Source organism: Saccopteryx leptura, chromosome 6, assembly GCF_036850995.1.
Source record: "Saccopteryx leptura isolate mSacLep1 chromosome 6, mSacLep1_pri_phased_curated, whole genome shotgun sequence".
Classification (NCBI taxonomy): domain Eukaryota; kingdom Metazoa; phylum Chordata; class Mammalia; order Chiroptera; family Emballonuridae; genus Saccopteryx; species Saccopteryx leptura.
The window spans coordinates 87,557,334-87,581,931 of record NC_089508.1 but is presented as its reverse complement, the minus strand read 5'-3'; the positions used below and the strand labels follow the sequence as shown (position 1 = coordinate 87,581,931).

Genomic DNA, 24,598 nt, shown 5'->3' with positions numbered 1-24,598 from the left:
GCAACTGGATAATTTAAAGACAGCAGTCCAAGAAAAGAGGCCAGTGATGTTCAACAGGAAGAACATCATACTGCATCATGATAATGCCAGGCCACATGCTGCTTTGGGGACTCGTCAATTGCAGAACTAGGTTGGGAAATTCTGTCGCATCCACCATATTCCCCGGACTTAGCACCCTCCAACTATCACTTGTTTTTGTCCTTACAAAAATTTTTGAAGGGCAAAATTCAAAAATGAAGAAGATACCAAACAAGCACTGGTTCAATTTTTCACATCAAAAGATAAAACATTTTTCAAAAATGGGATATACAAATTGCCCTCACACTGGCAAGAAATCATTAATAATAATGGCAATTATATTGTTTAATAAAGTTTATTGATGGTAAGAAAAATTTATATTTTGTTTTATTCCAAAAACGGACAGAACTTTCCAGTAGACCGATATTTCACGCAAATAGAAATGAAAAAAAAGATGGGGTAGCAATACTTATATCAGAAAAAATGGACTTTAAAACAAAGCCTATAGTAAGGGATAAAGAAGACCACTACATAATGATAAAGGGAACAATCCAACAGGAAGATATAACCATTATAAATATCTACGCACCTAATATAAGAGTACCGAAATATATAAAGCAGACTTTGATGGATTTAAAGAGCGAGATCAACAGCAATACTCTAATAGTAGGGGATTTCAATACCCCACTAACATCACTAGATATATCCTCAAGAAAGAAAATTAACAAAGAAACAGCAGACTTAAAGGACACACTAGGTCAACTCGATTTAAGAGATATCTTTAGAACTTTTCACCCCAAAGCAGCAGATATACATCTTTTTAAGTGCTCATGGTACCCTCTCTAGGATAGACCACATGTTAGGGCACAAGAGTGCTCTCAACAAATTTAAGAAGATTGAAATCAGATCAAGCACTTTCTCTGATCACAATGGCATGAAACTAGAAATCAACCACAACAGAAAAACTGAAAAATACTCAAACACTTGGAAACTAAATAGCATGTTATTAAATAATGAATGGGTTAACAATAAGATCAAAAAAGAAATAAAAAAATTCCTAGAAACGAACAATAATGAGCATACATCAACTCAAAATTTATGGAACATAGCAAAAGCAGTCCTGAGAGGGAAGTTCATAGCATTACAGGCATACCTCAAGAAGCTAGAAAAAGCTCAAATAAACAACTTGACCCTGCATCTAAAAGAACTAGAAAAAGAACAGCAAGAAAAGCCCACAGGTAGTCGAAGGAAGGAAATAATAAAGATCAGAGTGGAAATAGATGACATAGAGGCTAAAGAATCAATACAGAGGATCAATGAAACCAGGAGCTAGTTCTTTGAAAAGGTAAACAAGATCAATGAAGCTTTAACAAGACTCACCAAGAAAAAAAGAGAGAGGATTCAAATAAATAAAATTAGAAATGAGAGTGGAGAAATAACAACTGACGCAACAGAAATACAAAATATTGTAAGAAAATACTATGAAGAACTGTATTCCCAAAAACTAGACAACCTAGATGAAATGGACAAATTCCTTGAAACATATAATCTTCCAAAAATTAATCTGGAAGAATCAGAAAACCTAAACAGACCAATTACAACAAATGAGATCAAAACAGTTATCAAAAAACTCCCAACAAAGAAAAGTTCTGGGCCTGATGGCTTTACAAGTGAATTCTACCAAATATTCAAAGAAGAACTAACTCCTATCCTTCTCAAGCTATTTCAAAAAATTCAAAATGAAGGAGGACTTCCAAGCTCCTTTTATGAGGTGAGCATAATTCTGATTCCAAAACCAGGCAAAGACAGCTCAAAGAAAAAAAATTATAGGCCAATATCCCTGATAAATTTAGATGCTAAAATACTCAACAAAATATTAGCAAACCGGATCCAGCAATATATGAAAAAAAAATCATACATCATGATCAAGTTGGATTTATTCTGGGGAGGCAAGGCTGATACAATATTTGCAAATCAATCAATGTGATTCATCACATAAACAAAAGGAAGGAGAAAAACCACATTATAATTTCAATACATGTAGAAAAAGCATTTGATAAGATCCAGCACCCATTCATGATCAAAACTCTCAGCAAAGTGGGAATACAGGGAACATACCTCAACATGATAAAGGCCATCTATGACAAACCCACAGCCAACATCGTACTTAATGGACAAAAATTAAAAGCAATCCCCTTAAGATCAGGAACAAGGCAGGGGTGCCCCCTTTCACCATTTTTACTCAACATAGTTCTGAAAGTCCTAGCCATAGCAATCAGATAAGAAAAAGAAATAAAAGGCATCCAAATTGGAAAAGAAGATGTAAAACTATTATTATTTGCAGATGATATGATATTGTATATAGAAAACCCTAAAGTCTCAGTCAAAAAACTACTGGACCTGATAAATGAATTCAGCAAGGTGGCAGGATATAAAATTAATACTCAGAAATCAGAGGCATTTTTATACATTAACAATGAACTGTCAGAAAGAGAAATTAAGAAAGCAATCCCCTTCACCATTGCAACTAAAAAAATAAAGTACCTAGGAATAAATTTAACCAGAGAGTTTAAAGATTTGTACTCAGAAAATTATAAAACATTGATAAAAGAAATCAGGGAAGATACAAACAAATGGAAGCATATATCGTGCTCATGGTTAGGAAGAATAAACATCATTAAAATGTCTATATTACCCAAAGCAATTTATAAATTCAATGCAATACCGATTAAAATACTGATGACTTACTTCAAAGATATAGAACACATATTTCAAAAATTTATATGGAACTAAAAGAGAACACGAATAGCCTCAGCAATCTTGAAAAGGAAGAATAAAGTGGGAGGTATCACACTTCTGGATATCAAGTTATACTACAGGGCTATTGCACTCAAAACAGCCTGGTACTGGTATAAGAATAGATATATAGATGAATGGAACAGAACTGAGAACCAAGAAATAAACCCACACCTTTATGGACAACTGATATTTGACAAAGGAGGTAAGAGCATACAATGGAGTAAAGACAGCCTCTTCAACAAATGGTGTTGGGAAAATTGGAAAGCTACCTGCAAAAAAATGAAACTAGACTACCAACTTACACCATTCACAGAAATAAACTCAAAATGGATAAAACACTTAAATGTAAGCATAAAACCATAAGCATCTTAGAAGAAAACATAGGTAGTAAGCTCTCTGACATCTCTCGCAGCAATATATTTGCCGATTTATCTCCACAGGCAAGTGAAATAAAAGACAAGATAAAAAATGGGACTATATCAAACTAAAAAACTTTTGCACAGCTAAAGACAATAAGAACAGAATAAAAAGACAAACTACACAATGGGAGAAAACATATTTGACAATACGTACTGATAAGGGATTAATACCAAAATTTATAAAGAACTTGTAAAACTCAACACCAGAAAGACAAACAATGCAATAAAAAAATGGGCAAAAGAAAAAAATAGACACTTCTCCAAAGAGGATATAGAGATGGCCAATAAGCATATAAAAAATGCTCAACATCACTAATCATTAGAGAAATGCAAATTAAAACCACAATGAGATATCACCTCACACCAGTCAGAATGGCACTCATCAACAAAACAACACAGAATAAGTGCTGGCAAGGATGTGGAGAAAAGGGAACCCTCCTGCACTGCTGGTGGGAATGCAGACTGGTGCAGCCACTGTGGAAAAAAGTATGGAGATTCCTCAAAATATTAAAAATTGAACTGCCTTTTGACCCAGCTATCCCACTTTTAGGAATATACCCCAAGAACACCATAGCACTGTATGAAAAGAAGAAATGCACCCCCATGTTTATGGCAGCATTGTTCACAATAGTGAAGATCTGGAAATAGCCCAAGTGTCTGTCAGTGGACGAGTGGATTAAAAAGATTTGGTATATATATACTATGGAATACTACTCAGCCATAAGAAATGATGACATCAGATCATTTACAACAACATGGATGAACATTGATAACATTATACTGAGTGAAATAAGTAAATCAGAAAAAACTAAGAACTATATGATTCCATACATAGATGGGACATAAAAATGAGACTCAGAGACATGGACAAGAGTGTGGGGGTTATGGGCGGGGGGAGAGGAGGTGAAGGAGGGTGGGGAGGGGAGGGACAGAAAGAAAATCAGACAGAAGGTGACGGAAGACAATTGGACTTTGGGTGAGGGGTATGCAACATAATCAAATGTCAAAATAATCTGGAGATGTTTTCTTTAAACATATGTAACCTGATTTATCAATGTCATCCCATTAAAATTAATAATAATAAAAAAAAGGAAATGTGAAAAAAACAACAAAACCCAGGCTTGCCTGATCAAGGCACATATGGGAGTTAACGCTTCCTGCTCCTCCCCCCTCTTCTCTGTCTCTCTATCCTTCCCCTCTCCAAAATGAATAAATAAAAAATAAAAATGAAAAAAAAATATAGACCTTGAAAAAAAATATGTCACTTGATCAGTGCTTTTAAAGCCCTCCTCTCTATCCCACTTCTTTCAGTTTTATTTCCAACTATTTTTCATGTTCCTCTTCCTCCAAGTGCCCGGCCTCATGAGAAGATTCATTACCACCTGTCCCTGCTTTGTGTTTTTACTGCTAGGCCCTTAATTATCCCATTCCTGTTACTTCACCCCTCACTACCCCTCATCACTCTCCCTCATTTAAGCTTATTGAAGGCCCTCACTGAATTCTATCCTCTTTACGCAGACTTCTAGAACCATTCTAACCACAAGCGTGTCTTTAGCATTTACTGCAGCATATTCTTCGTTTTGCTTTTACCACACTTAGACTTTAAAAAGTGATACATTCACTTTTCACCTCTTATACTTGGTTGTGAATTCCCAGAGAATACGGAAATAGTTCTGCCTGTTCTTCACAGAGCCTAGTACAGTGCCTTGTATGCAGGTAGCTAGTGCTGAACTTGTCCATTGGTTGAGAAATCCTTAAAGAGCTCAATCTACGCATATGGTGGAAACATGAAGACTAACAGTTGTTCATATTATGTGACAAACCTATAGAATGGGTGGTAAGAATGGTTCAGAGATAACTGAGAAAGAAGGATGTAGCCCTATTACTTCATCCACATGGGCTGCTGCCTGTTGGCGACTTGACCTTACCTGACTGGTGTCGATGGGGCACGGGATGAAGGAGGCTTGGGAGAGGAACTGGGTGGTCCCCAACAGGTCTCTAATGCCTTCTGCATCACGTTTATATTCTTTGACTGGCTCCAATCTCATCTTTTCTTTGGGAAGTAAGGCTTCGTAGCAAGGGGCATAGCCAGAGGGAGGCAGAAACTTAAATTCTCCGTGACGTCCACCCATCAGGAAGCGTACTCTGTGTCATTTGGAGAGACCAGGAAGAGAGAGGTTAAAAAATATCCCAGCCCAAATAGGTGAAAAGTCAAGATCAGTTTTCCTCCCCCCGAATTACTCTGCTGGGAAGTAACTAATTCAGGCTTAGCGCAGCAAACACCCTGAAGGAGGAGACAAAGCAGTGGCGAGAGGTGGGAGAACCAAGCGTGAGCCTCAGGCGACCGTGTCAGCCAAGTTCCTAAATGTTAATTTGAATGTTAATATCACTAAATCAAAAAAAAAAAAAAAAGATCCTTACTCTAGTAGATAGATCATTACTATATATATCATTACTAGAGTATTAAAAAGAATACCAGTGATGATGATGATTTATTTTCTAAAAATAACATGGGAATTAGAGCATGAGAACTTTAAGTCTTTTAATCTGAGGAAGATTACTCATACGTCAATTAAAGGAAGCACTATATAACTATCTGAGGAAAATAGGAAATTCTTCTTTTAAGGTGCAGGCAAAAGATTTAGTTAACACCAGAAGCTAACCACAAGCGGTACACATGCCAGGTGATAGTAATAGAAATGATACACGGCAGAGACCGCAGTTCTCCAAAGCAGCCATCTGAGGGTGACTGTGAGGCAGCGTCAGCAGGTGGCTACTGGCACAGGGGGTTGAACAGGAACAAGGTGTTTGCTTATTAGGGTCCCAGTGCTTTTCTCAGGGGCACCACCATCCTGCTGGCCTTTAAGCCTAAAACCCTGGCCCATTTCATCAGTGCCTGGACGGTCCTCCCAAGGAAGGGGAAAGGACACTTGTGGGCGCATAATAATGGCAGGCTCTCATCACAGTGCCCTGAAGTCTTTCAGTACTTTAATTCGGCATTCTGGCCGAATTTCAGCCTCAGATCTGTAGGTGAGGTTACAATCAGGGTTGGACCCAAGCTCTCCCCTGCAAGGAGGAGAGGGTGAAAGGGAACCACATGTTCCTAGGTTAGTAAATAGAAATATAGCTTTTCCAGATCAACTGCCACCACATTAAATTGACAAGGAAATATGACTGAAGTTTTAAGTAATTAAGACATAACAAGGTACACAGCCCTGCAGGGTCAACAGTAATTTCACAATGAAAAAATCAGTACATACACATAGCATCTGCACACAAGATTTGTTCCCTCTACTTAACAACCAATTACTAAGCCCATATGACTTGCAATGTTTTCTGCACTGAAAAAAAAATATAGTAGGCATCCAAGTAGACAAACAGGCCTACTCTATGATTGGGAGACATCTGATGAGGGAAAAAAGAGGAAGATGTTAAATAACTCAGGGAAGGGGTTTGCTCCTAGATTGCAGTTAAGGAAGGCCTCTCTGAGGAGGAGACACAAGGGTTAACCCCAAGAGATAGGGGAAGCCAATGAGTTCAAAATCTGGAGGAAGAGCATTCCAGGCAGAGAAACAACATGTGCAAAGGCCCTGAGGTAGGGCAAGCCTGGGAGGAGGTGGTGTGGTGAGAACAGAGAGAGCCCATGGGGCAGGAGAGGATGTGGGAGGTGGCACGGCTAGACCAGGCAGGGTCTGTGAGCCAGTGCAAGGAGTTGAGATTTTCTTCCAGGCAGGAAGCTTTCAGGGGTCATCAAACTTTTTATAAAAACCGCCCACTTTTGCAGTGCTGGTCAACCTGGTCCCTACCGCGCAACCAAACAGCACTGCGATTGGCCCACCATGAAAGCTGGACCGCCCACTAGTGGGCGGTAGGGACCAGGTTGACCAGCACTGCAAAAGTGGGCAGTTTTTATAAAAAATTTGACGACCCCTGCAAGCTGGAGAGCAATTAGGAGGCCAGTGCAGGCACCTGACACCCATCTAGTTCCAGTGAGAGATGAGGGTAGGCTGGGCCAAGGTGATGATGGGCAACATGGAAAGCAGCAGCCAGATCCCACTTTGGGGGTGGGATTCGGAAGGTTAGGAATTGATAATGGAGAGGACACGTGCATGAAGCGAGAGGAGGTAAATGGAAGAAGGACCGTGATCGAGCAAAGCTCTCACAGCAACACTCTCCAGTAGGCATCACTTCCTTTAACTGAAATATTCTGGGGGGCAGATCTGCAAGAGTCTGTGTTAGCTGAGTAACCCTGACTATGGAAATAGACTGATTATGAAAATGGAAAATAAAAATCTCCCTAAGTGAAAGCTATTAAGGTTTTTTTCCTTTCCATACAAACAGAAATTCTTTATCCAAACAGCATTTTATAAAAGTGCTGTTTCAAAATTAATTATAGAAATATGAAACCTCCCACTCTCCCATTTTAAAGTACTCAACAACTGTGATATAGAATTAGAACCACAATTATCCCTTGTGAATGTTCCTACATTAAATGTTACGCAATAGGGCATGATCCACATATATTAAGAATATGAACAATGACATTAAAACAAAATTGAGTCATTAGCCTGCAATGTTACTAATTTAGTGAACCTTCAGGAAGTAATGACTAAGCCTTGAAACCATTTGTTGAGAACTTCCCAATTCGACTGCAGCATAACAGATTGTGTCACTGACATGTTGAAACTACGGGATAAAATTGGATCTTTTTGAGCAAAGAATGAGTGTGGGACATTTTTCTGCATTTCTCTCCTCATCAAGCATACTTCCTGCAGGAAGCTGAACTAGGAGTCTGCACAGCATATGTATTGTGTTCCTCACCGTGAACAGGTCCCAAGAACAAGCTGAGGACATGTTATGAGGACTGCTAGATGGACTTAATTATTTATGAATTCTCTTGCCAGTTCTGTTTAGTTTTACAATTTCTCTTACATGTTAACATCAGTCGTCTTCTTCTGGACAGATGACAGACCAAGATAGGTTGGAGCTCCATGTAGCACTTAAAGAGAACAATGCTTTCTGTTTGTATGTCCAGTTACTAAAAGGAGAGTGACACTTAAGATAAATCTTATTCTTATGTACTCTAATGGCCACCCAAACTGTAAAATAAAAAAATAACATTGCCAGTAATCAGTGTTTACTGCGTGCTGAAGCCTCGCCTTCAAACGCCATGATGCTGTGCCTCAGTGGGTAGAAAGAACAGTCCTGGGTTGCTTCCAAAGCCCCCATCAGAAAGGAGCCCTGACTCCCCTGCGAGTGGGGCCAGACAGCAGCTGGTACCAGGCACGCCCAGTGTCAGTGGCTCCTTCTCTCGCTGCCCACGAGGAGGGGTTCAGGCTCCCACAAACTGCTGCCACTATCAGTGGTCCTCCTCTTTACTCTCTCAGGGAGATCCAGACTGACCAGGCCAAAGGGAAGAACTACAGATAAAACAAAGGTGTGAAGGGACCGATCAAAGGAAAGAAATGAAATGGCTGAAATCCACTTTATTTGGGAATATAAAAATGGGCACTCCTCTGTCTCAGTTTCAGCAGAGCTCACAAAGGCAGATAATTCAGTGAATGACAGTTCTTTTCACATCCTGAATTTGGTGCTAGATAAATTATGAAGGAGCTCCCAAAATATTGCAAACCCAGTTCTATCAGCTTTAGCCCACTGTGCACCTGCACAGGGATAAGAAAGGTAAAGAATTCATGTGGGGAGAACAGCCAGGGAGGAAGAAAGGGGCCATCTCTCATCTGAAGTGGGAGGATGAGGGCTTCAAAGAAGTACCCGGAAGCTTCATGATTGGTCCCATGAGGATGCATTTGCCTGGTGATGGTGGGGAGGGGCACTTTATAGGAAAGAGGGAGAGAGAAGATGGGCCAAGGACTATGCTTCTGGAAGACTAGATAGAGAATCCACAAATGCACCTGCTGTCAGCCATCTCCAGAAAGGCAAATGACTGAGTAGAGATGCCCAGAAAAATATAGAGGGAGGTTTGGAGTCAGCTCGAGAGGGAGCCAGCCAGCACAAATGACAAAGCTTATGTCAAAGAATCTACACTCAAGAGGCTCCCTGCCTGAGGGTCTTCAAGAAAACTACAGAAGGGCTCAGAAGAGAAAGAGGCAGCTATTGTACAACTGCCACCCAAAGGTCTGATGCCACATGACAGCTGCGTCAGCTTCATAGAATGTGCCCTTCCCCCCAGTTCCCTGCTCCACTGGGCTCAACTCTAGAGGGTTTGAGTCAGGGGCTGGCTAACTGGGAAGGGGCCACACCAACAGGGACAAGAGACTGACCTCAAATAGTTGGCCAGGTGGGGGAGGGTTTAAACATCAACTGGGTACAAATCTGGAGTTTTTATGTTCAAATGCATGGAACTTTTAAATAATTGACATGATTGTTCTTGTTCTTAAAAGGTGTTATAGGGCTACACAACCTGCCCAAGGACTTCTCCAGAAGTCTAGAGCATGGATTTGAAGGGGTCAAAGGAGAAACAACAGTTACACCTGCCTAGTCTACTCCTTTCAATAAATCTGTTGGCTAGCACTTAATGGTTATCGTTAAAGTCCTTTGCCTCATTCATAAATGAGGAGTTTCCAAGTAGAATGCCTCTCCTCTCTAGGTGTATCTTCCCTGATCCGAGGTTCCATTGAATCTTCCGGCATTACAAAAAAAGGTTAAACTTTCTTTGAAAAAAGATCATTTAAGAATAGAGTTCTTAATTAAAATTAGTTCTTTTTTTCCCCTTGGATTTTTCTCTACATTAATAGAATTCATAAATCAATTTAATCTCTTCCACTAAAGCACTTGTATCATCTTCTGGGGTCCTTCCAATCACTCAGACATTCCATCAGCTCTCAAAGAAGGTTTTTTCCTTCCTAAAGTGATTACAGTGAGCAATTGTGTCCTTAGATTCCTCCACCCCAGAATGAGCAATAGCTTCAGTAACAGCCACCTGGGAGTACTGAAGTTTCGGGATGCATAGAGGAATTTTCTATTTACTTGACTACTTTTGAAAACAGACAAACTGTATTGAAAAATCCTCACTAGCATTTTCATCTTCTGAGAGCTGTACATTTTTGCTTGCCAGTTTGCAGACGACACAAGAATACCTATTGCAAAGTTAGAGATTTGAAAGACTGACCTATGAATAAAAACACACAGTACAAATCAAAGCTTTCCTGTGCTCACAAAGAACTAGGCTCCCTTATCCACAGCTTACTAGCAAACATGTGAAGTCACTTTAATCCTCGTTACTAAATGTTTCATTACTCTTCTCTACTACTGAGTCCCTCCCAGAGAGTTCAGATGGTGTCCCAAAAAACAAAAGGATAAAGAATTAGCCAGCTTTTACTGACCTGAATTCAATTCATAAGTCATGATTCATAATCGCATTTCTAGTCCGTATCTCTAAGACGAGAGGACTACCTGAGTTATGTACGTTCCCACATTCATATTTCTTTCTGGCCAGTGTTTGATGAAAGCCCAAGGCAATCCAGCCAGTGCTCATCATGTTCTTCACCAAGTATATTTATCTCAGCAATAATTTCCACAGCATTGAGCACAGCAAGCTGGAAATAGCTAAGCTGTTGGTTACCTGAATTTTAGCCAAGTCTGGTAGACACCAACGGAAAACAAACTGCAGCTGCAAACACCAACACCTTTGGATATTGTTGTTTTTATACATTAGCAAGAGCTGGTAAAGAGATATATAAGATGATAAAATAACCTATGGGGAGTTTAACTATACTATAATATACATTCTACTACAGCAATGATTTTCAACCCTTTTCATCTATCTCACGGCATACAAACTAATTACTTTAAAATTCTGCACACACACAAAATAGATTTTTTGCTGATCTGACAAAAGATAGATATAATTTTAATTCATTCACTCCAGATGGCTATTGTTGTGTTGGCTGTTGTCATTTTTTTAAAGCATTTTTTAAGCAGTCAGGTAATGCATGTTTTAAAAATTCGTGTGGCACACCAGTTGAAAATTGCTGTGCTACAGCAACTAACTCATCAATTTTTCTGCAAAACAAAATGTAGCGCCCGAATTTCACTATATACTTAGTTTCTGTGTCATGCTGTCCAGGTGGTTCATCTCATGATGTCATTTTGTAACATGAGACCACCTTTTAATAAGATCATTCGAGCATCTAAGTAGTTCAACCTTTTGGGTGGGCTCCAAGGTATGCATGCCTCATCCCAAATTCTGTTCTATAATTAATGGGGCTGTTACATTGAAGCCCTGCTACAATAATTGTATCAGCCATCAATCACACTGAGAAGAAAACTCAGAAGGCATACTCATAATAGTTCAAAGAGAGTACACATTGATTTGTGGATTTCATTAGTAATTACTCATGCTACTTTTGACTTCACTGTGGGGAAATTTAATTGGAAAAGATTTTTGCTCTTCAATGACTGCCGGCAGGGACATCCTAATCAGGTATTATTAGCAACATAGTTTGTAATTATAAAATAATGTGGGGGTCACCCAGACAAGACTACAACCTCAGTGAAGACCACTAAAGAGGACAAAATGAGACATCTGGTTTAGAAGCTATACAGAAGTTAAAAGTGAGGAAATTTCTAAATAATTCAATGATAAAAGAAAAATCTTTCTCTCAATTGGCATAACCTTGCACCTTATTGGGAGAGACGCTATATAGCAGGCAAATATTCTATTATATTGAGCAAAAATAATTTCTTTTTAATTTTATTATTAAATATATTTATTTCAATAAGATACTTTAGCCTGATCAGGCTGTGGTGCAGCGGACAGAGCATCGGACTGGGACGTGGAGGACCCAGGTTAGAAACTCCAAGGTCGCTGGCTTGACCATGGGATCCTAGACGTGACCCCATAGTTACTAGCTTGACCTCAAAGGTCACTGGCTTGAAGCCCAAGGTCGCTGGCTTGAGCAAGGGGTCACTCACTCTGCTATAGCCCCCCAGTCAAGGCACATATAAGAAAGCAATCAATGAACAACTAAGGCGCCGTAACAAAGAATTGATGCTTCTCATCTCTCTCCCTTTCTGTCTGTCCCTATCTGCCCCTCTCACTGACTCTGTCTCTGTCAAAAAAAAAAAAAAAAAAAAAAAAAGATACTTTATCTTGGGATTAAGATCCTGGTTTCTCTTTCTAGCCCTTTTCACAACTAAACTAAAGCAGTAGAGAGAGGAACTGCTGGGTTTCAATACCAAATCATATTTTACTAGTGATGTAAAAATTAGTATTAGTACATCAATCCCTTTTGCTTGTAAGTGAAAATACACCAACAGGACCAGCACTAACCCTGACCAGTGGCCCTGTGTGATGGACTTGACACACTTCAGCACAATATATTTCCCACGTATTCAGGCCAACTGATCCCATCTCTCCTCAGATCATATCGTATTCTGAGAACCAAAGAGAGGAGTATTGCAGAGGTGATATTTTCTTGACAGAAAGAAGGCTTGGGAGACATCAAGACTCCGGTGTTGTTCTTTAGCTTGTTCAGTTGCAATAAGCAAGAAGCTCTCATATCTAAGGTGTTAAATTTTCAGGCCAACACATTTGGGTGTTCAGTTTCTCCCAGCCGTTGTGCCTTATCAGTGGGTGAGACGTCTCACTTTTCCTCCTTTGGGGACTTTGCTTCTCTTTCACCTGTGCACTGGGAAGGCCGCATGATCTGCTCTCCGAGAACAAGATGCTAGACAGGCCTTCTACAGTGGATATCCATCAGCCACCTATTTCTTCACCTGCTAGCTGCAGTTCTTTGCCAAGAGAAAAAAATTTTAAAATCCCCACCAAAATAAAGACAAACAAAAAATATCACACATTTAAAATTCCTATATTATCATAGCTCTGAAGGAGACTAGATGGATGAGTTGATGATTAAAAATCATTATGCAACATGCAAGACTGAATGTACTATTCTCCAAACACAGAACACTTGGGAAAGTCCATTTGTCAGTAGACTGGCAAAGACCCCTCTGGAAAGATTTGGCTTATAGCAAAGTACTTCTCTCAGATGATAAGTAAAGCCCAGTGAGTTGGACATGGTGAAAACAAAGAAGGGAGAGGCACTGGTGGTGGGTGACCAAGGCCATTAATGACCTAGACAAATGTGGTCCTGGGAACTCACTGCTCAGAGCGAGCAGTTTCTCCAGAAGAAGGCACTGAGTCAACCGGTGCTGGTAAATTGTATTTAGATTTCTATTCATTTTCTTCATTCTTGGGGAACGGAGTGTGGGAGGTGTGGGCTTACACTGATTTCCTCCCAATTGCCAGAGTGTCTTTGTCTAATCAGTTTCCTTGTGCTTATAGTGCCCTTGTCTTTCAATAATGTCCCTCCTTGTTTCCTACATGCTCCAAATGGATACCAGTGAGGAATGCTAGGTCACACCACACTTACAGATGGAGAATGGGTAAAATTCTCATGGAAATATCATCCGCACAGAGAGACACAGGAAAAGAACTCTCAGCTTTTTAGAATACAGTCCTTGGGGCTAATGTATGATTCTCTGGCTGGAATATGTGACTAAATTTACAAAGCTAGTAGAGTTTTACTATAGTGGTTCTCCACTTCTTAAAAGAATCACCAGCAATGACAATGTTTCACTTCAATATATTATATCCACCCACATGAGTATGCTTATAAATATGCATGTGTGGGTTTGTGGGTGTGTACATATACTGTGTCACTCAGTATGCTTGCAAACACACATTACTGTGTATATGCATATCTGTGTATCTGTGTCAAATTCTAAAGATTGAATATCATTTCCAAAGGGTAATAATTTATTCCTAGTTCATTGAATTGAAATAGAACAGAATTTTTATCATTCATGAGAAAATGTGTGAACATGCCTTGGCTCATCAATCTCCAGGAGGCGCTGAGACCTATTACAGTGGTGTCACTTTGGAAATCCCATCACTTGGGTACTTGGAGCTCTGAGATGATATTTTTGTGGCCCCAGCTCTAGCTCTGCCCTCCACAACTCTCCTCCTCACACGGCCCCTTCCAAAGGTTTCCATGAAAACCAGAGTCACCCTCACTGTACTCATTTCCCACTTAATTGGTTGTGCTCTCCTTACAAGGCTGGGAGAAAGAAAGGCTAAGAAATTTTGGGGAAGCCCTGGCCGGTTGGCTCAGTGGTAGAGCGTCGGCCTGGCATGCAAGGGGTCCCGGGTTCGATTCCCGGCCAGGGCACACAGGAGAAGCGCCCATCTGCTTCTCCACCCCTCCCCCCTCTCCTTCCTCTCTGTCTCTCTCTTCCCCTCCCGCAGCCAAGGCTCCATTGGAGCAAAGATGGCCCGGGCACTGGGGATGGCTCCTTGGCCTCTGCCCCAGGTGCTAGAGTGGCTCTGGTCGCAGCAGAGCGACGCCCCAGAGGGGCAGAGCATCACCCCCTGGTGGGCAGAGCGTTGCCCCTTGGTGGGTGTGCCAGGTGGATCCCCGTAGGGCGCATGCGGGAGTCTGTCTGATTGTCTCTCCCCATTTCCAGCTTCGGAAAAATACAAAAAAAAAAAACAACCAAAAAAACCCCCAAAAAATTAAAAATTAAAAAAAAGAAATTTGGGGGAAAAAAGAGTTACAATGGAATCCTGCCTCTCAAATGTTAAAATGTGTTTTTAGACTAAAGTAATTAATATAGTGTCCAAATGGTACAATGGAAGCAGAACCATGAACACAATAGTTAGCAAAAGTATGCAGAAAATCAGAATGCACTATCCAAGAACAATGTAAAGATATTGAGCTTTACAAATAAAAAGATAATATGATTATCTCTGGGTGGTACGATTAGGGGTTCTTGCTATTTTCTTTGATTTACATTACTTTTGTAAAAGGGGTTAAAATATATAGAAAAAATTAAGTGTCTAAAAGTAAATAAAAAACTGAGAAAAATATTTGAAAACAATTAGACAATAATTTAACAGCCTTAATATAAAAAAAAACTTGCACAAAAAATTAATAACAGAAAACAAAGTTAACAAAGATATTGGGTTAAAATAATACATAAAAACAATAAGCATAAAAAAAGCTTAACCACATCAATAATCAAATAGAAAATTAAGACTTTAAGATACAATTTTCTTCAATTAGCAAAGATGAAAAATAACCAACAGGAAAAGTTTAAGAGTATCCAAACATATGGGTATTCCCATATGTTGTTTTAAATGATACTATAGACCTAAATTTTTTATCTGAAATTTTGGTGTAGTGTTTTAGACTTTAGAATCCTTTAATTTTTTTTCAAGAGAAGGCACATATAATATACATAAAAAATATCCTCCAGCCAGGTTGGGGGCTATTACCCCATAATCAGACATACTAATATTTCTACAGTTAAACATGTAAATATTCACAAGATGTGGAATAAATGAAAGACTAAAAGCCTCATTTTTGTTGATGGAGTTTTGACACAAAATGATTTCAGGTCAGATTTTTGTGGTGAAATAAATTTAAAAATGTATGTTTCTCAGAGCCTTTTAGATTTTGATATTATTGATAATAAATTCTGAACAGTTCAAACAGTCTTTTTTTTTCAAAGACTTTATTCATTTTAGAGAGGAGAGAGAGAGACAGAGGAGGTGGGGAAGAGCAGGAAGCATCAACTCTCATATGTGCCTTGACTGGGCAAGCCCAGGGTTTTGAACCGGAGACCTCAGCATTCCAGGTCGACACTTTACCCACCGCACCACTACAGGTCAGGCTCAAACAATTTTTCTGAAAATCTATTTGGCCATGTAATTATAGACTTGGACTTCAAAAAGCTCATACCTTTTGATCTACTTGTATGAGGAACTAAACAGAAGTGCAAACAAAGTTATGCTCAAGGATGTGCATAATAATTTAAAACGAAATAGAATCAGCATGAAAGTTTAACAACAAAGTAATGGCTGTATTATAGGATAGCCAAATTAAAAAACATTATATGGCCATATAAATAAACCATTTGAAGGAGGATACTTACTAACTCAGGAAAAGGCTCATTAGTTATTCTCTTTGTTTTAATGTTGATTCATTCACACCAGACTTACTAATTTTAGTGAGAGAGGAAGGGGACAGAGAGAGAAAGAGAGAGAAAGATAGCAAGAGAAAGAGTCAGGAACAATGAACTGTTGCTGTATGTGCCCTGACCGGGTCATTAATTATTCTTGAATGAAAAATAATCAAGACATAAAACTTCATATTTAATGAGATGTTAATTAAAAAACATATACATATATTTGTAGAGGAAAATACTTAAAGAAAATACAGCAAAATATTAATAGAGATTATAGTTTAATGATAGCATTATGGGTGATATTTATCATCTTATTTATAATTGTGTCTTTTAAATTTTTTATAATGAGCATGTGATGCCTTTTATACTTAGTGAAGCAATTTTCTACACTGTATTTATCTTATTCATCTTACTATTTATCTGAGGACATTCTATAATCCCTGGCAGGAGGTATGTGCTCAACAAATATTTATGGAGTGAACGGCTTGGTATCATTGTTCCGCCTTCCCCTGGGGGAGCCTGGCTTATGGTGCTGAAGCCTTGAGGGAGATCACCATGCTCCCCAGCTCATAGGAGTGGTGGGAGGTGGGGTAACAGCTACTCTCAATGAGATCATGGCCAGAACTTACTTGACACCTGCTGAAAAGCTCACCACAGGGAAGAAGAGCCCATCCGTGTTGAAGTTCTCAAACATGCCCTGCACCGGCTGCCCATTGATGCGGAAAGAGATGCTGGGCACTCCGAGATCCAGGCAACAGCTTACCACGTCGTCCGACTTCAGAAGGTGCTGGTTGATGGAGGCCACAGTTCTGGGAATGCGGCCTGGAGAGCAAAGAACAAGAAAAAGGTGTGTGGGACTCTACAGAAAATGCTCCCAGGCCACCTGCAGGAGGTGAGCGGCATGATGGCAACACAGGAGGTCTTGACATGCTATTGCATTTGAGATGCAACCTTGACCTCTGAAACGGTGTGAGATGAACAAGGAGAAGTGACTTTCTAAACTGGTGAGTGGGCAGACCGAGACTGCACAAGTCTTAGAGGAAATTCTCAAGCTGTCAGAAATGAGAACAAACAAGAACTCAACCTGCTTGGTGTGTGCTCACATTCTGGCCTGGTGTCTGAGATAACGGATATAAATTGCCTTTGCTGTTCTGGCAAGCTTATCCACTGTTTTGTCATCTCAGTAATTCATTTCTGGAGTTGCAGAAACAAAAGGAATGATAATAGCATTTATCGTGAGTTATAATGTGTTGGGTACTCTTCTAAACACTCTACATGAAATAATTTATACAAAACTCACAACACCACCACAACATTATTAGTTTCATCTGACAGATGAGGGAACTTGAGTCTCTGAATATAAGTGACTTGCCCAAGGTCATACAGTTAGTAAGAGATAGAACTAAGACCCAAGCCCAGGGAGTTTGGTTCTAGACATGGCCCTTAACTGCTACACACTACTGCCTCTTGAGTGGTACATGGCACATCAGTCATTCGTTTCATCAGAAGTGTAGGAATTATAATGGTACCTTACAAACAATTCCTGACAATATCACTATGTCCATTTTACAGATGTATTGAATAGAAGCAGAGTTTCAAGTAAAATCACAGGTCCGGATAGCAGGTAAACACTTGGGCTTTGAACTCATTCCTCTGTGACTTCAAGACCTCTCCTACTCTCACCCCATGCCATCTTATCAAAGAGCAATTGGAGAGATAAATACCTTAAGTATGGATGAAGGTCTCTTCCACATCGTCAGGAGCCTTGAAAGCCCTCACAGAGGTAGATATGGCCCCTTCAGCACTGGACGCAGGAGCCGTCAAAGTCAAGACCAGCACAGCCATATAGCCATTACACCATGCAGCAGAATTTGCTCATTTCTTTTAAAGAATTTTACTACCTCAGATAGTCAGAAAAACATTGTCACTTACAGTCTGTACTGGTGACTTCTTTTGTTGTTGCATATATTTATCATAGGACAATTTGTCATTTCCTGACCTAACCTAGTGAGAAATCACCTCTTGCTTCTGTCACACCATCCCATTCTGAAAGCTCTAAAAGTGAATTATCATAACCACTCCCTCCATCTCCCAACAGGTTGATAGTTCTATTGGGAAGACTACAGCGAAGCGGCCGAAGTTAGGTATTAAAATGAGGATTCAGGCAGAAAAATTTATGAAATGTATCTTGTTTCTAGATTATAGCAGTAATATATGCTCATTACAGAGGTTTATCATATATAATATATATATGTATATATATATATAGAAAAGTATAAATGAGGAAAAATGTAACTCAATAAAAAAGGCCTCTACTCTTTCACATATGTACTTTTCACCCCAAATGGGATATTGTAGGCTTACTAACTTGTTTTAATTACTTATCAGATTATAAACATTTTATTTATAATGAAACAGTCATTAGAAACTGAATTTTAACAGCTTTATATCATAAAAGCTAATCTTTAAAAATCCCTTTATGATATGTATATTAATTGTTTATAAATGTTATACATATATCTATGCTATGTAATATTTCTATCCTCAGTTCAGAACTTTTTAAACTCTTGATTACTGAATGTTTTATTGTGATTCCTGTTTATTAGTGGTTACTGGTCTTCTAGTAATAGATTCTAAATTAAGTAGTGGGTTTAAAAATAGTATAAAAACTACTCTTTCCTTAATAAAAATAAAAATTAGGTGCCCCCTTCTGGTTATTTTGGGTGATTGACAAAGCCATTTTGTATATACATACCCCCTACCTTCCACAAACAGGAAGGAGGCCAAATTCTGTGCTTGGGGTTAGGGATCAAAGACAGAAGACCCAGTTCCTGCCTTTAAGAAACCCATAGTCTAGTGGGAGATAAACATTCAAATAAAGAATTCCAGTTCAGTATAAGTATTGGACTAAAAGAGATGGCTTCTAGAGGTAGAGGATATCAAGTTGATGTGAAGAATGGAAGGTTCACTAGATAAATGAGAAGGAAAAGAGCATTCTAGACAGAATAGATGACTTTATAAAAGGAGTGTTCTGACATACAGTTAGTCCTCACTTACCATGGTGAACAGGTTCTTGGAAACTGCAACTTTAAGTGAAATGACATATAAGAAAACCAATTTTACTGAATGTGCATGTCTAAATTGTCCCAGTCTGAGTAAATGTGGGTGTGAGTGGCCTTAGATGGAAGGGCGTGTGTCCAGGGTGGGCCCCACCTGTGCTCTGAGCTGCCAGGATAATCTCTGGCAACCTGTGACTCTGAAATGGCATCAATGGGTTAGAAAATCATAATCTTACTTGTTTTTATTAATCTTTTTAAAATGTATGTATAGCTCACATTTATTTCAATATTTAATATTTTAGAAGTGTTTATTTAGAAGATTGGTAATGGTTTTGTGACCAGAAATATGCTATAGGAACTTAACTCTTGTTCACTTACTTACTTACGTAATTAATTAATTTTTAAGTGAGAAGAGGGGAGCTAGACAGACTCCTGCATGCTCCCCAACTAGGATCTACCCAGCAACCCCTATTTGGGGCTGATGCTCAAATCAGCTGAGCTATCCTCAGTGCCTGAAGCCAACACTTGAACCAGTGAAACCACTAGTTGTGAGAGGAGAAGAGAGAGAGTAGCAGGAGAGGGAGGGGGGAGAAGCAGATGGTTGCTTCTCCTGTGAGCCCTGACTGGGGATCAAACCTGGATATCTGCATGCTGGACCAATGCTCTATCCACTGAGTCAAACTGCCAGGGTCTTACTTATTTCTTTTAAAGAGAGAGAGAGAGAGACAGAGAGAGAGGGTGGGAGAGAGCTGAGAAATATCAACTCATAGTTGCGGCACTTTAGTTGTTCATTGATTGTTTCTCATGTGTGACTTGACCGGGAGGCTCCAGCCAAACCAGTTAGTTACCTTGGACTTCAAGCCAGCAATCATGGGATCATGTCTATGATCCCATGCTCAGGCTAGTGGCATGCGCTCAAGCTGGCGACCTTGGAATTTTGAACCTGGGTCCTCAGCGTCCCAGGTAGATAGATGCTCTATCCACTGCACCACCACTGGTCAGGCTTAACTCTTATTTATATCAATTAGCCTGTGGTGAAATTTACCTCACTTATCCAGTGAATCTTTCATTATTCAAGTGAGTGGTCCCATGCTGCCATGTCTATTTGATATCCACTACCTCTAGAAGTCATCTCCCTTATTCCAATCTTTGGGATGTGGAGGGAAGCTGGAGGACCTGGAGAAACCCACACAGAGATGAGAACATGCGAACTCTACACAGCCAGTGGCCCTGGCTGAGAATAAGTTTTTTTCCTTTATCAATATTATGACAAAATGAAGGTGAACAAAATGATGTTATTTGAAGAACTGCTGCATCTGTAGAATGGCTAGAGATTGGTGAGGCTGAGGTGTGTGCATCAGTGAGGGCTTGGTCAGATGTGGTAGGAGGTACAGCGGGGTCGGAACCTAGAGCCTGGTCCCCCTGTCCTGCAGCAACACTTAAATTCAGTGCATACTGGACAATCAGCCTGGATGACCTCAGACTCTTTCTGTAGTTCTACACCTTGTTTCATGACTGAAATGAGAAGCTAGTTCCTCATTGTAGGTCCTGCAGTAAGAATTATTCAAAACAGAGCAAATCAAAGCCAAACTTGAAGAGTGCTTCCAATTTCTCCGTTTGAGAAGATTGAGTACTCTTAGCTCCTTTTATGGAGTTTAGATATCCCAGGTCCCAGAATGCTTTCTTCCTTATCATATTCAAGTCTGTCATGGAAAGAATCTATGAGATTAAAACTTAACAAACTTTGCTATATTGTCTCATGCTTTTATGACTTCCTACTTTCCCATTAAAAAATCAATGTTTCTGCTTCAGTTGTTTCTTTGTCAATCAGTTTAACTTCTCGAATATATCACTGTGGTCATCTGAACAAATCCCAAGAGATTCCTGTAAATTTTGGAAAACAGGAAACTGAAAGAAATGCTAGGTTGGACAACTCCCTTTAAAAGCGTCTCTAGATCCTTACTGGATAAAAATGCAAATGAGAAGGACCTTTATCTTTTGGAAATCATATCCACTAGGATAAAACTGCTGAATTGTGACTCCAGGTCCCTTCTTCCCGCACTCTCAGATTACACTCTTGCCTTCTGTGCCGCTCTGAGCCTCAGCAGGCAAGATGAAGAATAGCCTTCACGGGGGATCGTCATCTCGGCAGTGCTGTGATGCCTTCAGGGGCCGAGTTCCGAGCTTTATTCAGCCTTCAATGTACCACAGTTGCCCATGTCTTCCTGAGGAACAGTGGCTGGGAGAATCTCTCCTGCCTGGCTTACTTTCTTGGTTGAAAACAACAGCTAGGATGAGCAATTATGCCCTTGTTGTAAACAACACTGCCTGCTTCTTACCTCTTTATTCTAAGAGACAGGGTGCCAAGGAGAAGTTGCTGTTGGATCATACTCTAAGATCATCTACAGGCAAATTGAAGCCATAGTCTAGCCCAGTGGTTGGCAAACTGTGGCTTGCGAGCCACATGTAGCTCTTTTGGCCTCTTGAGTGTGGCTCTTCCACAAAATACCACGTGCGGGCACTACCTCGATAAGGAATGTACCTACCTATGTAATTGAACTTTTAAAAATTTGGCTCTCAAAAGAAATTTCAATCATTGTACTGTTGATATTTGCCTCTGTTGACTAATGAGTTCGCTGACCACGAGTCTAGCCTATTTTTAAAACATATAGTCACTGTTTAGATGTTTACCTGAAACCTATGTACTCTTATTGATCAATGTCACCCCATTAAATTAAATTTTCTAAATAAAATTAAAAAAAGACATATACAGTAGAGAATACAGAGTTGGGACTAATATTATCTAGAAATTAAGAGAGACTGCTACTAATCACTGATTAGGAAGTATGCATTTAGCAAGTATTTACAACAATGTAATAGGAAGTCTATTTGAATAAAAATGTCCATTTCAGAGAATATGCATGATATAAAAAGTCATCTGATAAAGCAGATCTAGTTTTGAAATGTGAGTAGTGTGAAGATTTTGAAACGAGAAAATGATGGAATTATGAAATTGCTTTTGTACACTGTTTTATATATCTGTTCTCATCTAGAGGAAGCAATTGCTACCCTGGTGAGGGCTTTCAAGGCTCCAAATGATTTGAAAGGGTCCTGTATCCCTCATTTAAACAGGATATTTGTCCTTCCAATTGCCCTGCCATGAGGTGGCATGGGGTGGGCTGGGGAGGGCCCTTAGAGACACGCAGCCTGGGTCTGAGTTCAAATCTCCAGTCTTACCTGCCACATGAACCCGGAACTATGACTTTTACTAACAAAAATCAGCTTCTACATCTATAAAATGGGTACAGTGATGCCCACATTATGCTGTCAAGAACTGTTTGTAAGGTATGACTATTATTCCTTTGCTTTTGATGAAATGAATGTGCTATACACCACTTGAGTCAGTGGTATGTATCTGTTAAGGGGCATGTCTAGAACCAGACTCCCTGGGCTTGAGTCTTGGTTCTGTCACTTACTAACTGTGCAACCTTGGACAAGTCACTGACCTTTGTGGACTCAATTTCCTCATCTGTCAAATGAAAATAATAATGTCAAGGGGTTATTGTGAATTTTGAATAAATTATTCCACTCAGCGTGATTAAAAGAGTGCCTGACACATTCTACCCCACACAGATGCTATTATTATTGTTTTTGTTACTTAAATTATGAGGCTAACAGTGGATAAGCTTGCCAGAACCTTGTAGGAATATCACATCTTTTGTAACAACAGGAAGAAATAACAATCTAGAAAATCGTAGCATGGATGGCTGAGTCCAGAAAGTGATTTGAAAATCGCTGTATTGTGTTATTAAACTCATTAAGTCACTTTATTGAATCACAGTGCTCAAAAAGAGCCACTTTCAAATATATTTAATGTATTTAACCCATTTTAGAACAATGGGCAGAAAATGCTGCAGCAAGGGAAAGCAGAGTTGTTGCAGACAGTGTTTCCAAGTTGGCGCAACTGCTTTTCAAGATATTAGGAATGCTGAGTAATCCTAGAGACCACCCACTGAGACAGGCTGGGAAGTCCCCTGGCCTCTGCTAGTGTGAAGAAAACCCTGATAGGCTTGGGCCCACTTGAAAGTCCCAGGATACTGGGAAAGGCCATTCCTAACCTAGCATTTTACGATAAAGGAAAAAAGCCACTTTATCACTGGCTGCGCATCTTCAAATTAACCTGAGGATTTATTACTGCGATTTAGTCTATTTCGATGAGTAATGTAGGTAACTGGAAATACTGATGCTCAGCATTTCTATTGCCCCAGGCACCACAGAGCTTGGCATTACAACATAAACACAAATACTTAGGCATTTGGAAAGCGAGGGGATACAAATACGTAAAAATGCTGGTGTTCTACAGATTTCAGACCCTGTCCACATAGCACCGGGGTTGGAAAGTCTGAGTCACAGTGGGGTGTGTTTCGATAGACAAGCACGTATGCTGGGATTCGTCTTAGTAGAGAGACAGGTAAAGACTCTCTTATATAAATTTGGCTGTAGAGACAAATTATCTTGATGAGTCAGAAGTCATACTAAAACAGGAGGCATAATGCGACTCCATTTATTCACTTTTTGTTAACACTTATCTCTCAGGAAGGTAGAGTTCTCTGCTCCTTCCGATTTGTAAGGGAAAAAGTTGTTAGAAGGGAAGGTAAATGTGACTTCCTCCTGCGACACTGCTCCCTAGCCAGGAACATACTCCAGGTCGCTTTGAGCCAAATTTCCCTCCAAATGCAGATCTGAAAGGCTGCACAGAGGCCATGCCAAGGGAGGGAAGTGAGGCCATGACAAGAAAAGAGCCATTCCCCCCAAAGGAAAATCACAGCAGCTGAGCTGACTCAGGATTCAGGGAAGGGTTAGAAAGGGACATTGTACAGCTGCTGCTTGCAAGTGAATTCATAGGCTTCTGTGGTGAAACAGACCTACGAAGGCAACCCTCCTGCTACTCAGAGACCAAGCTCATGGCTATTCCCAGGCCATCACATCGAAACTTCCTTCCCACTGGGTTTTTATCCCCTTAGGATGGGGCTACTCTTTTGGTCTTAAGTGAGGTGCCCAGGACTGTAGACTTGGTCGTTGTCAGTACAGGGGCCTTACTGACAATGAGGGAAGGGTAAGTCATATTTACTGGGCATCTAGTGTGTGTCAAGAATTTCACGTCCCTTATCTCACTTGGATTCTCTAAGAGCCAGATAGCACATCTTCATTGTAGGTGAGGAACTCAAGTCTCTGGAAGGTTAAGTAATTTGCTCAATGTCAAAAAACCAGTAAGTAGAGGAGCTGGGATTTTAACCCGGGCATAACTCCAAC

General features: G+C 39.9%; 1 protein-coding gene across 1 annotated transcript in view; it reads right to left on the bottom strand.

Annotated features, from left to right (window-relative positions):
• Nucleotides 1-24,598, bottom strand: part of RYR3 (ryanodine receptor 3) — a 605,631-nt gene that overhangs the window by 251,058 nt on the left and 329,975 nt on the right. The window contains 5 exon segments of the mRNA XM_066388565.1: nt 5,165-5,381; nt 16,856-16,916; nt 16,919-16,966; nt 16,969-16,992; nt 16,995-17,048. Coding sequence (XP_066244662.1) covers nt 5,165-5,381; nt 16,856-16,916; nt 16,919-16,966; nt 16,969-16,992; nt 16,995-17,048 — 404 coding nt within the window.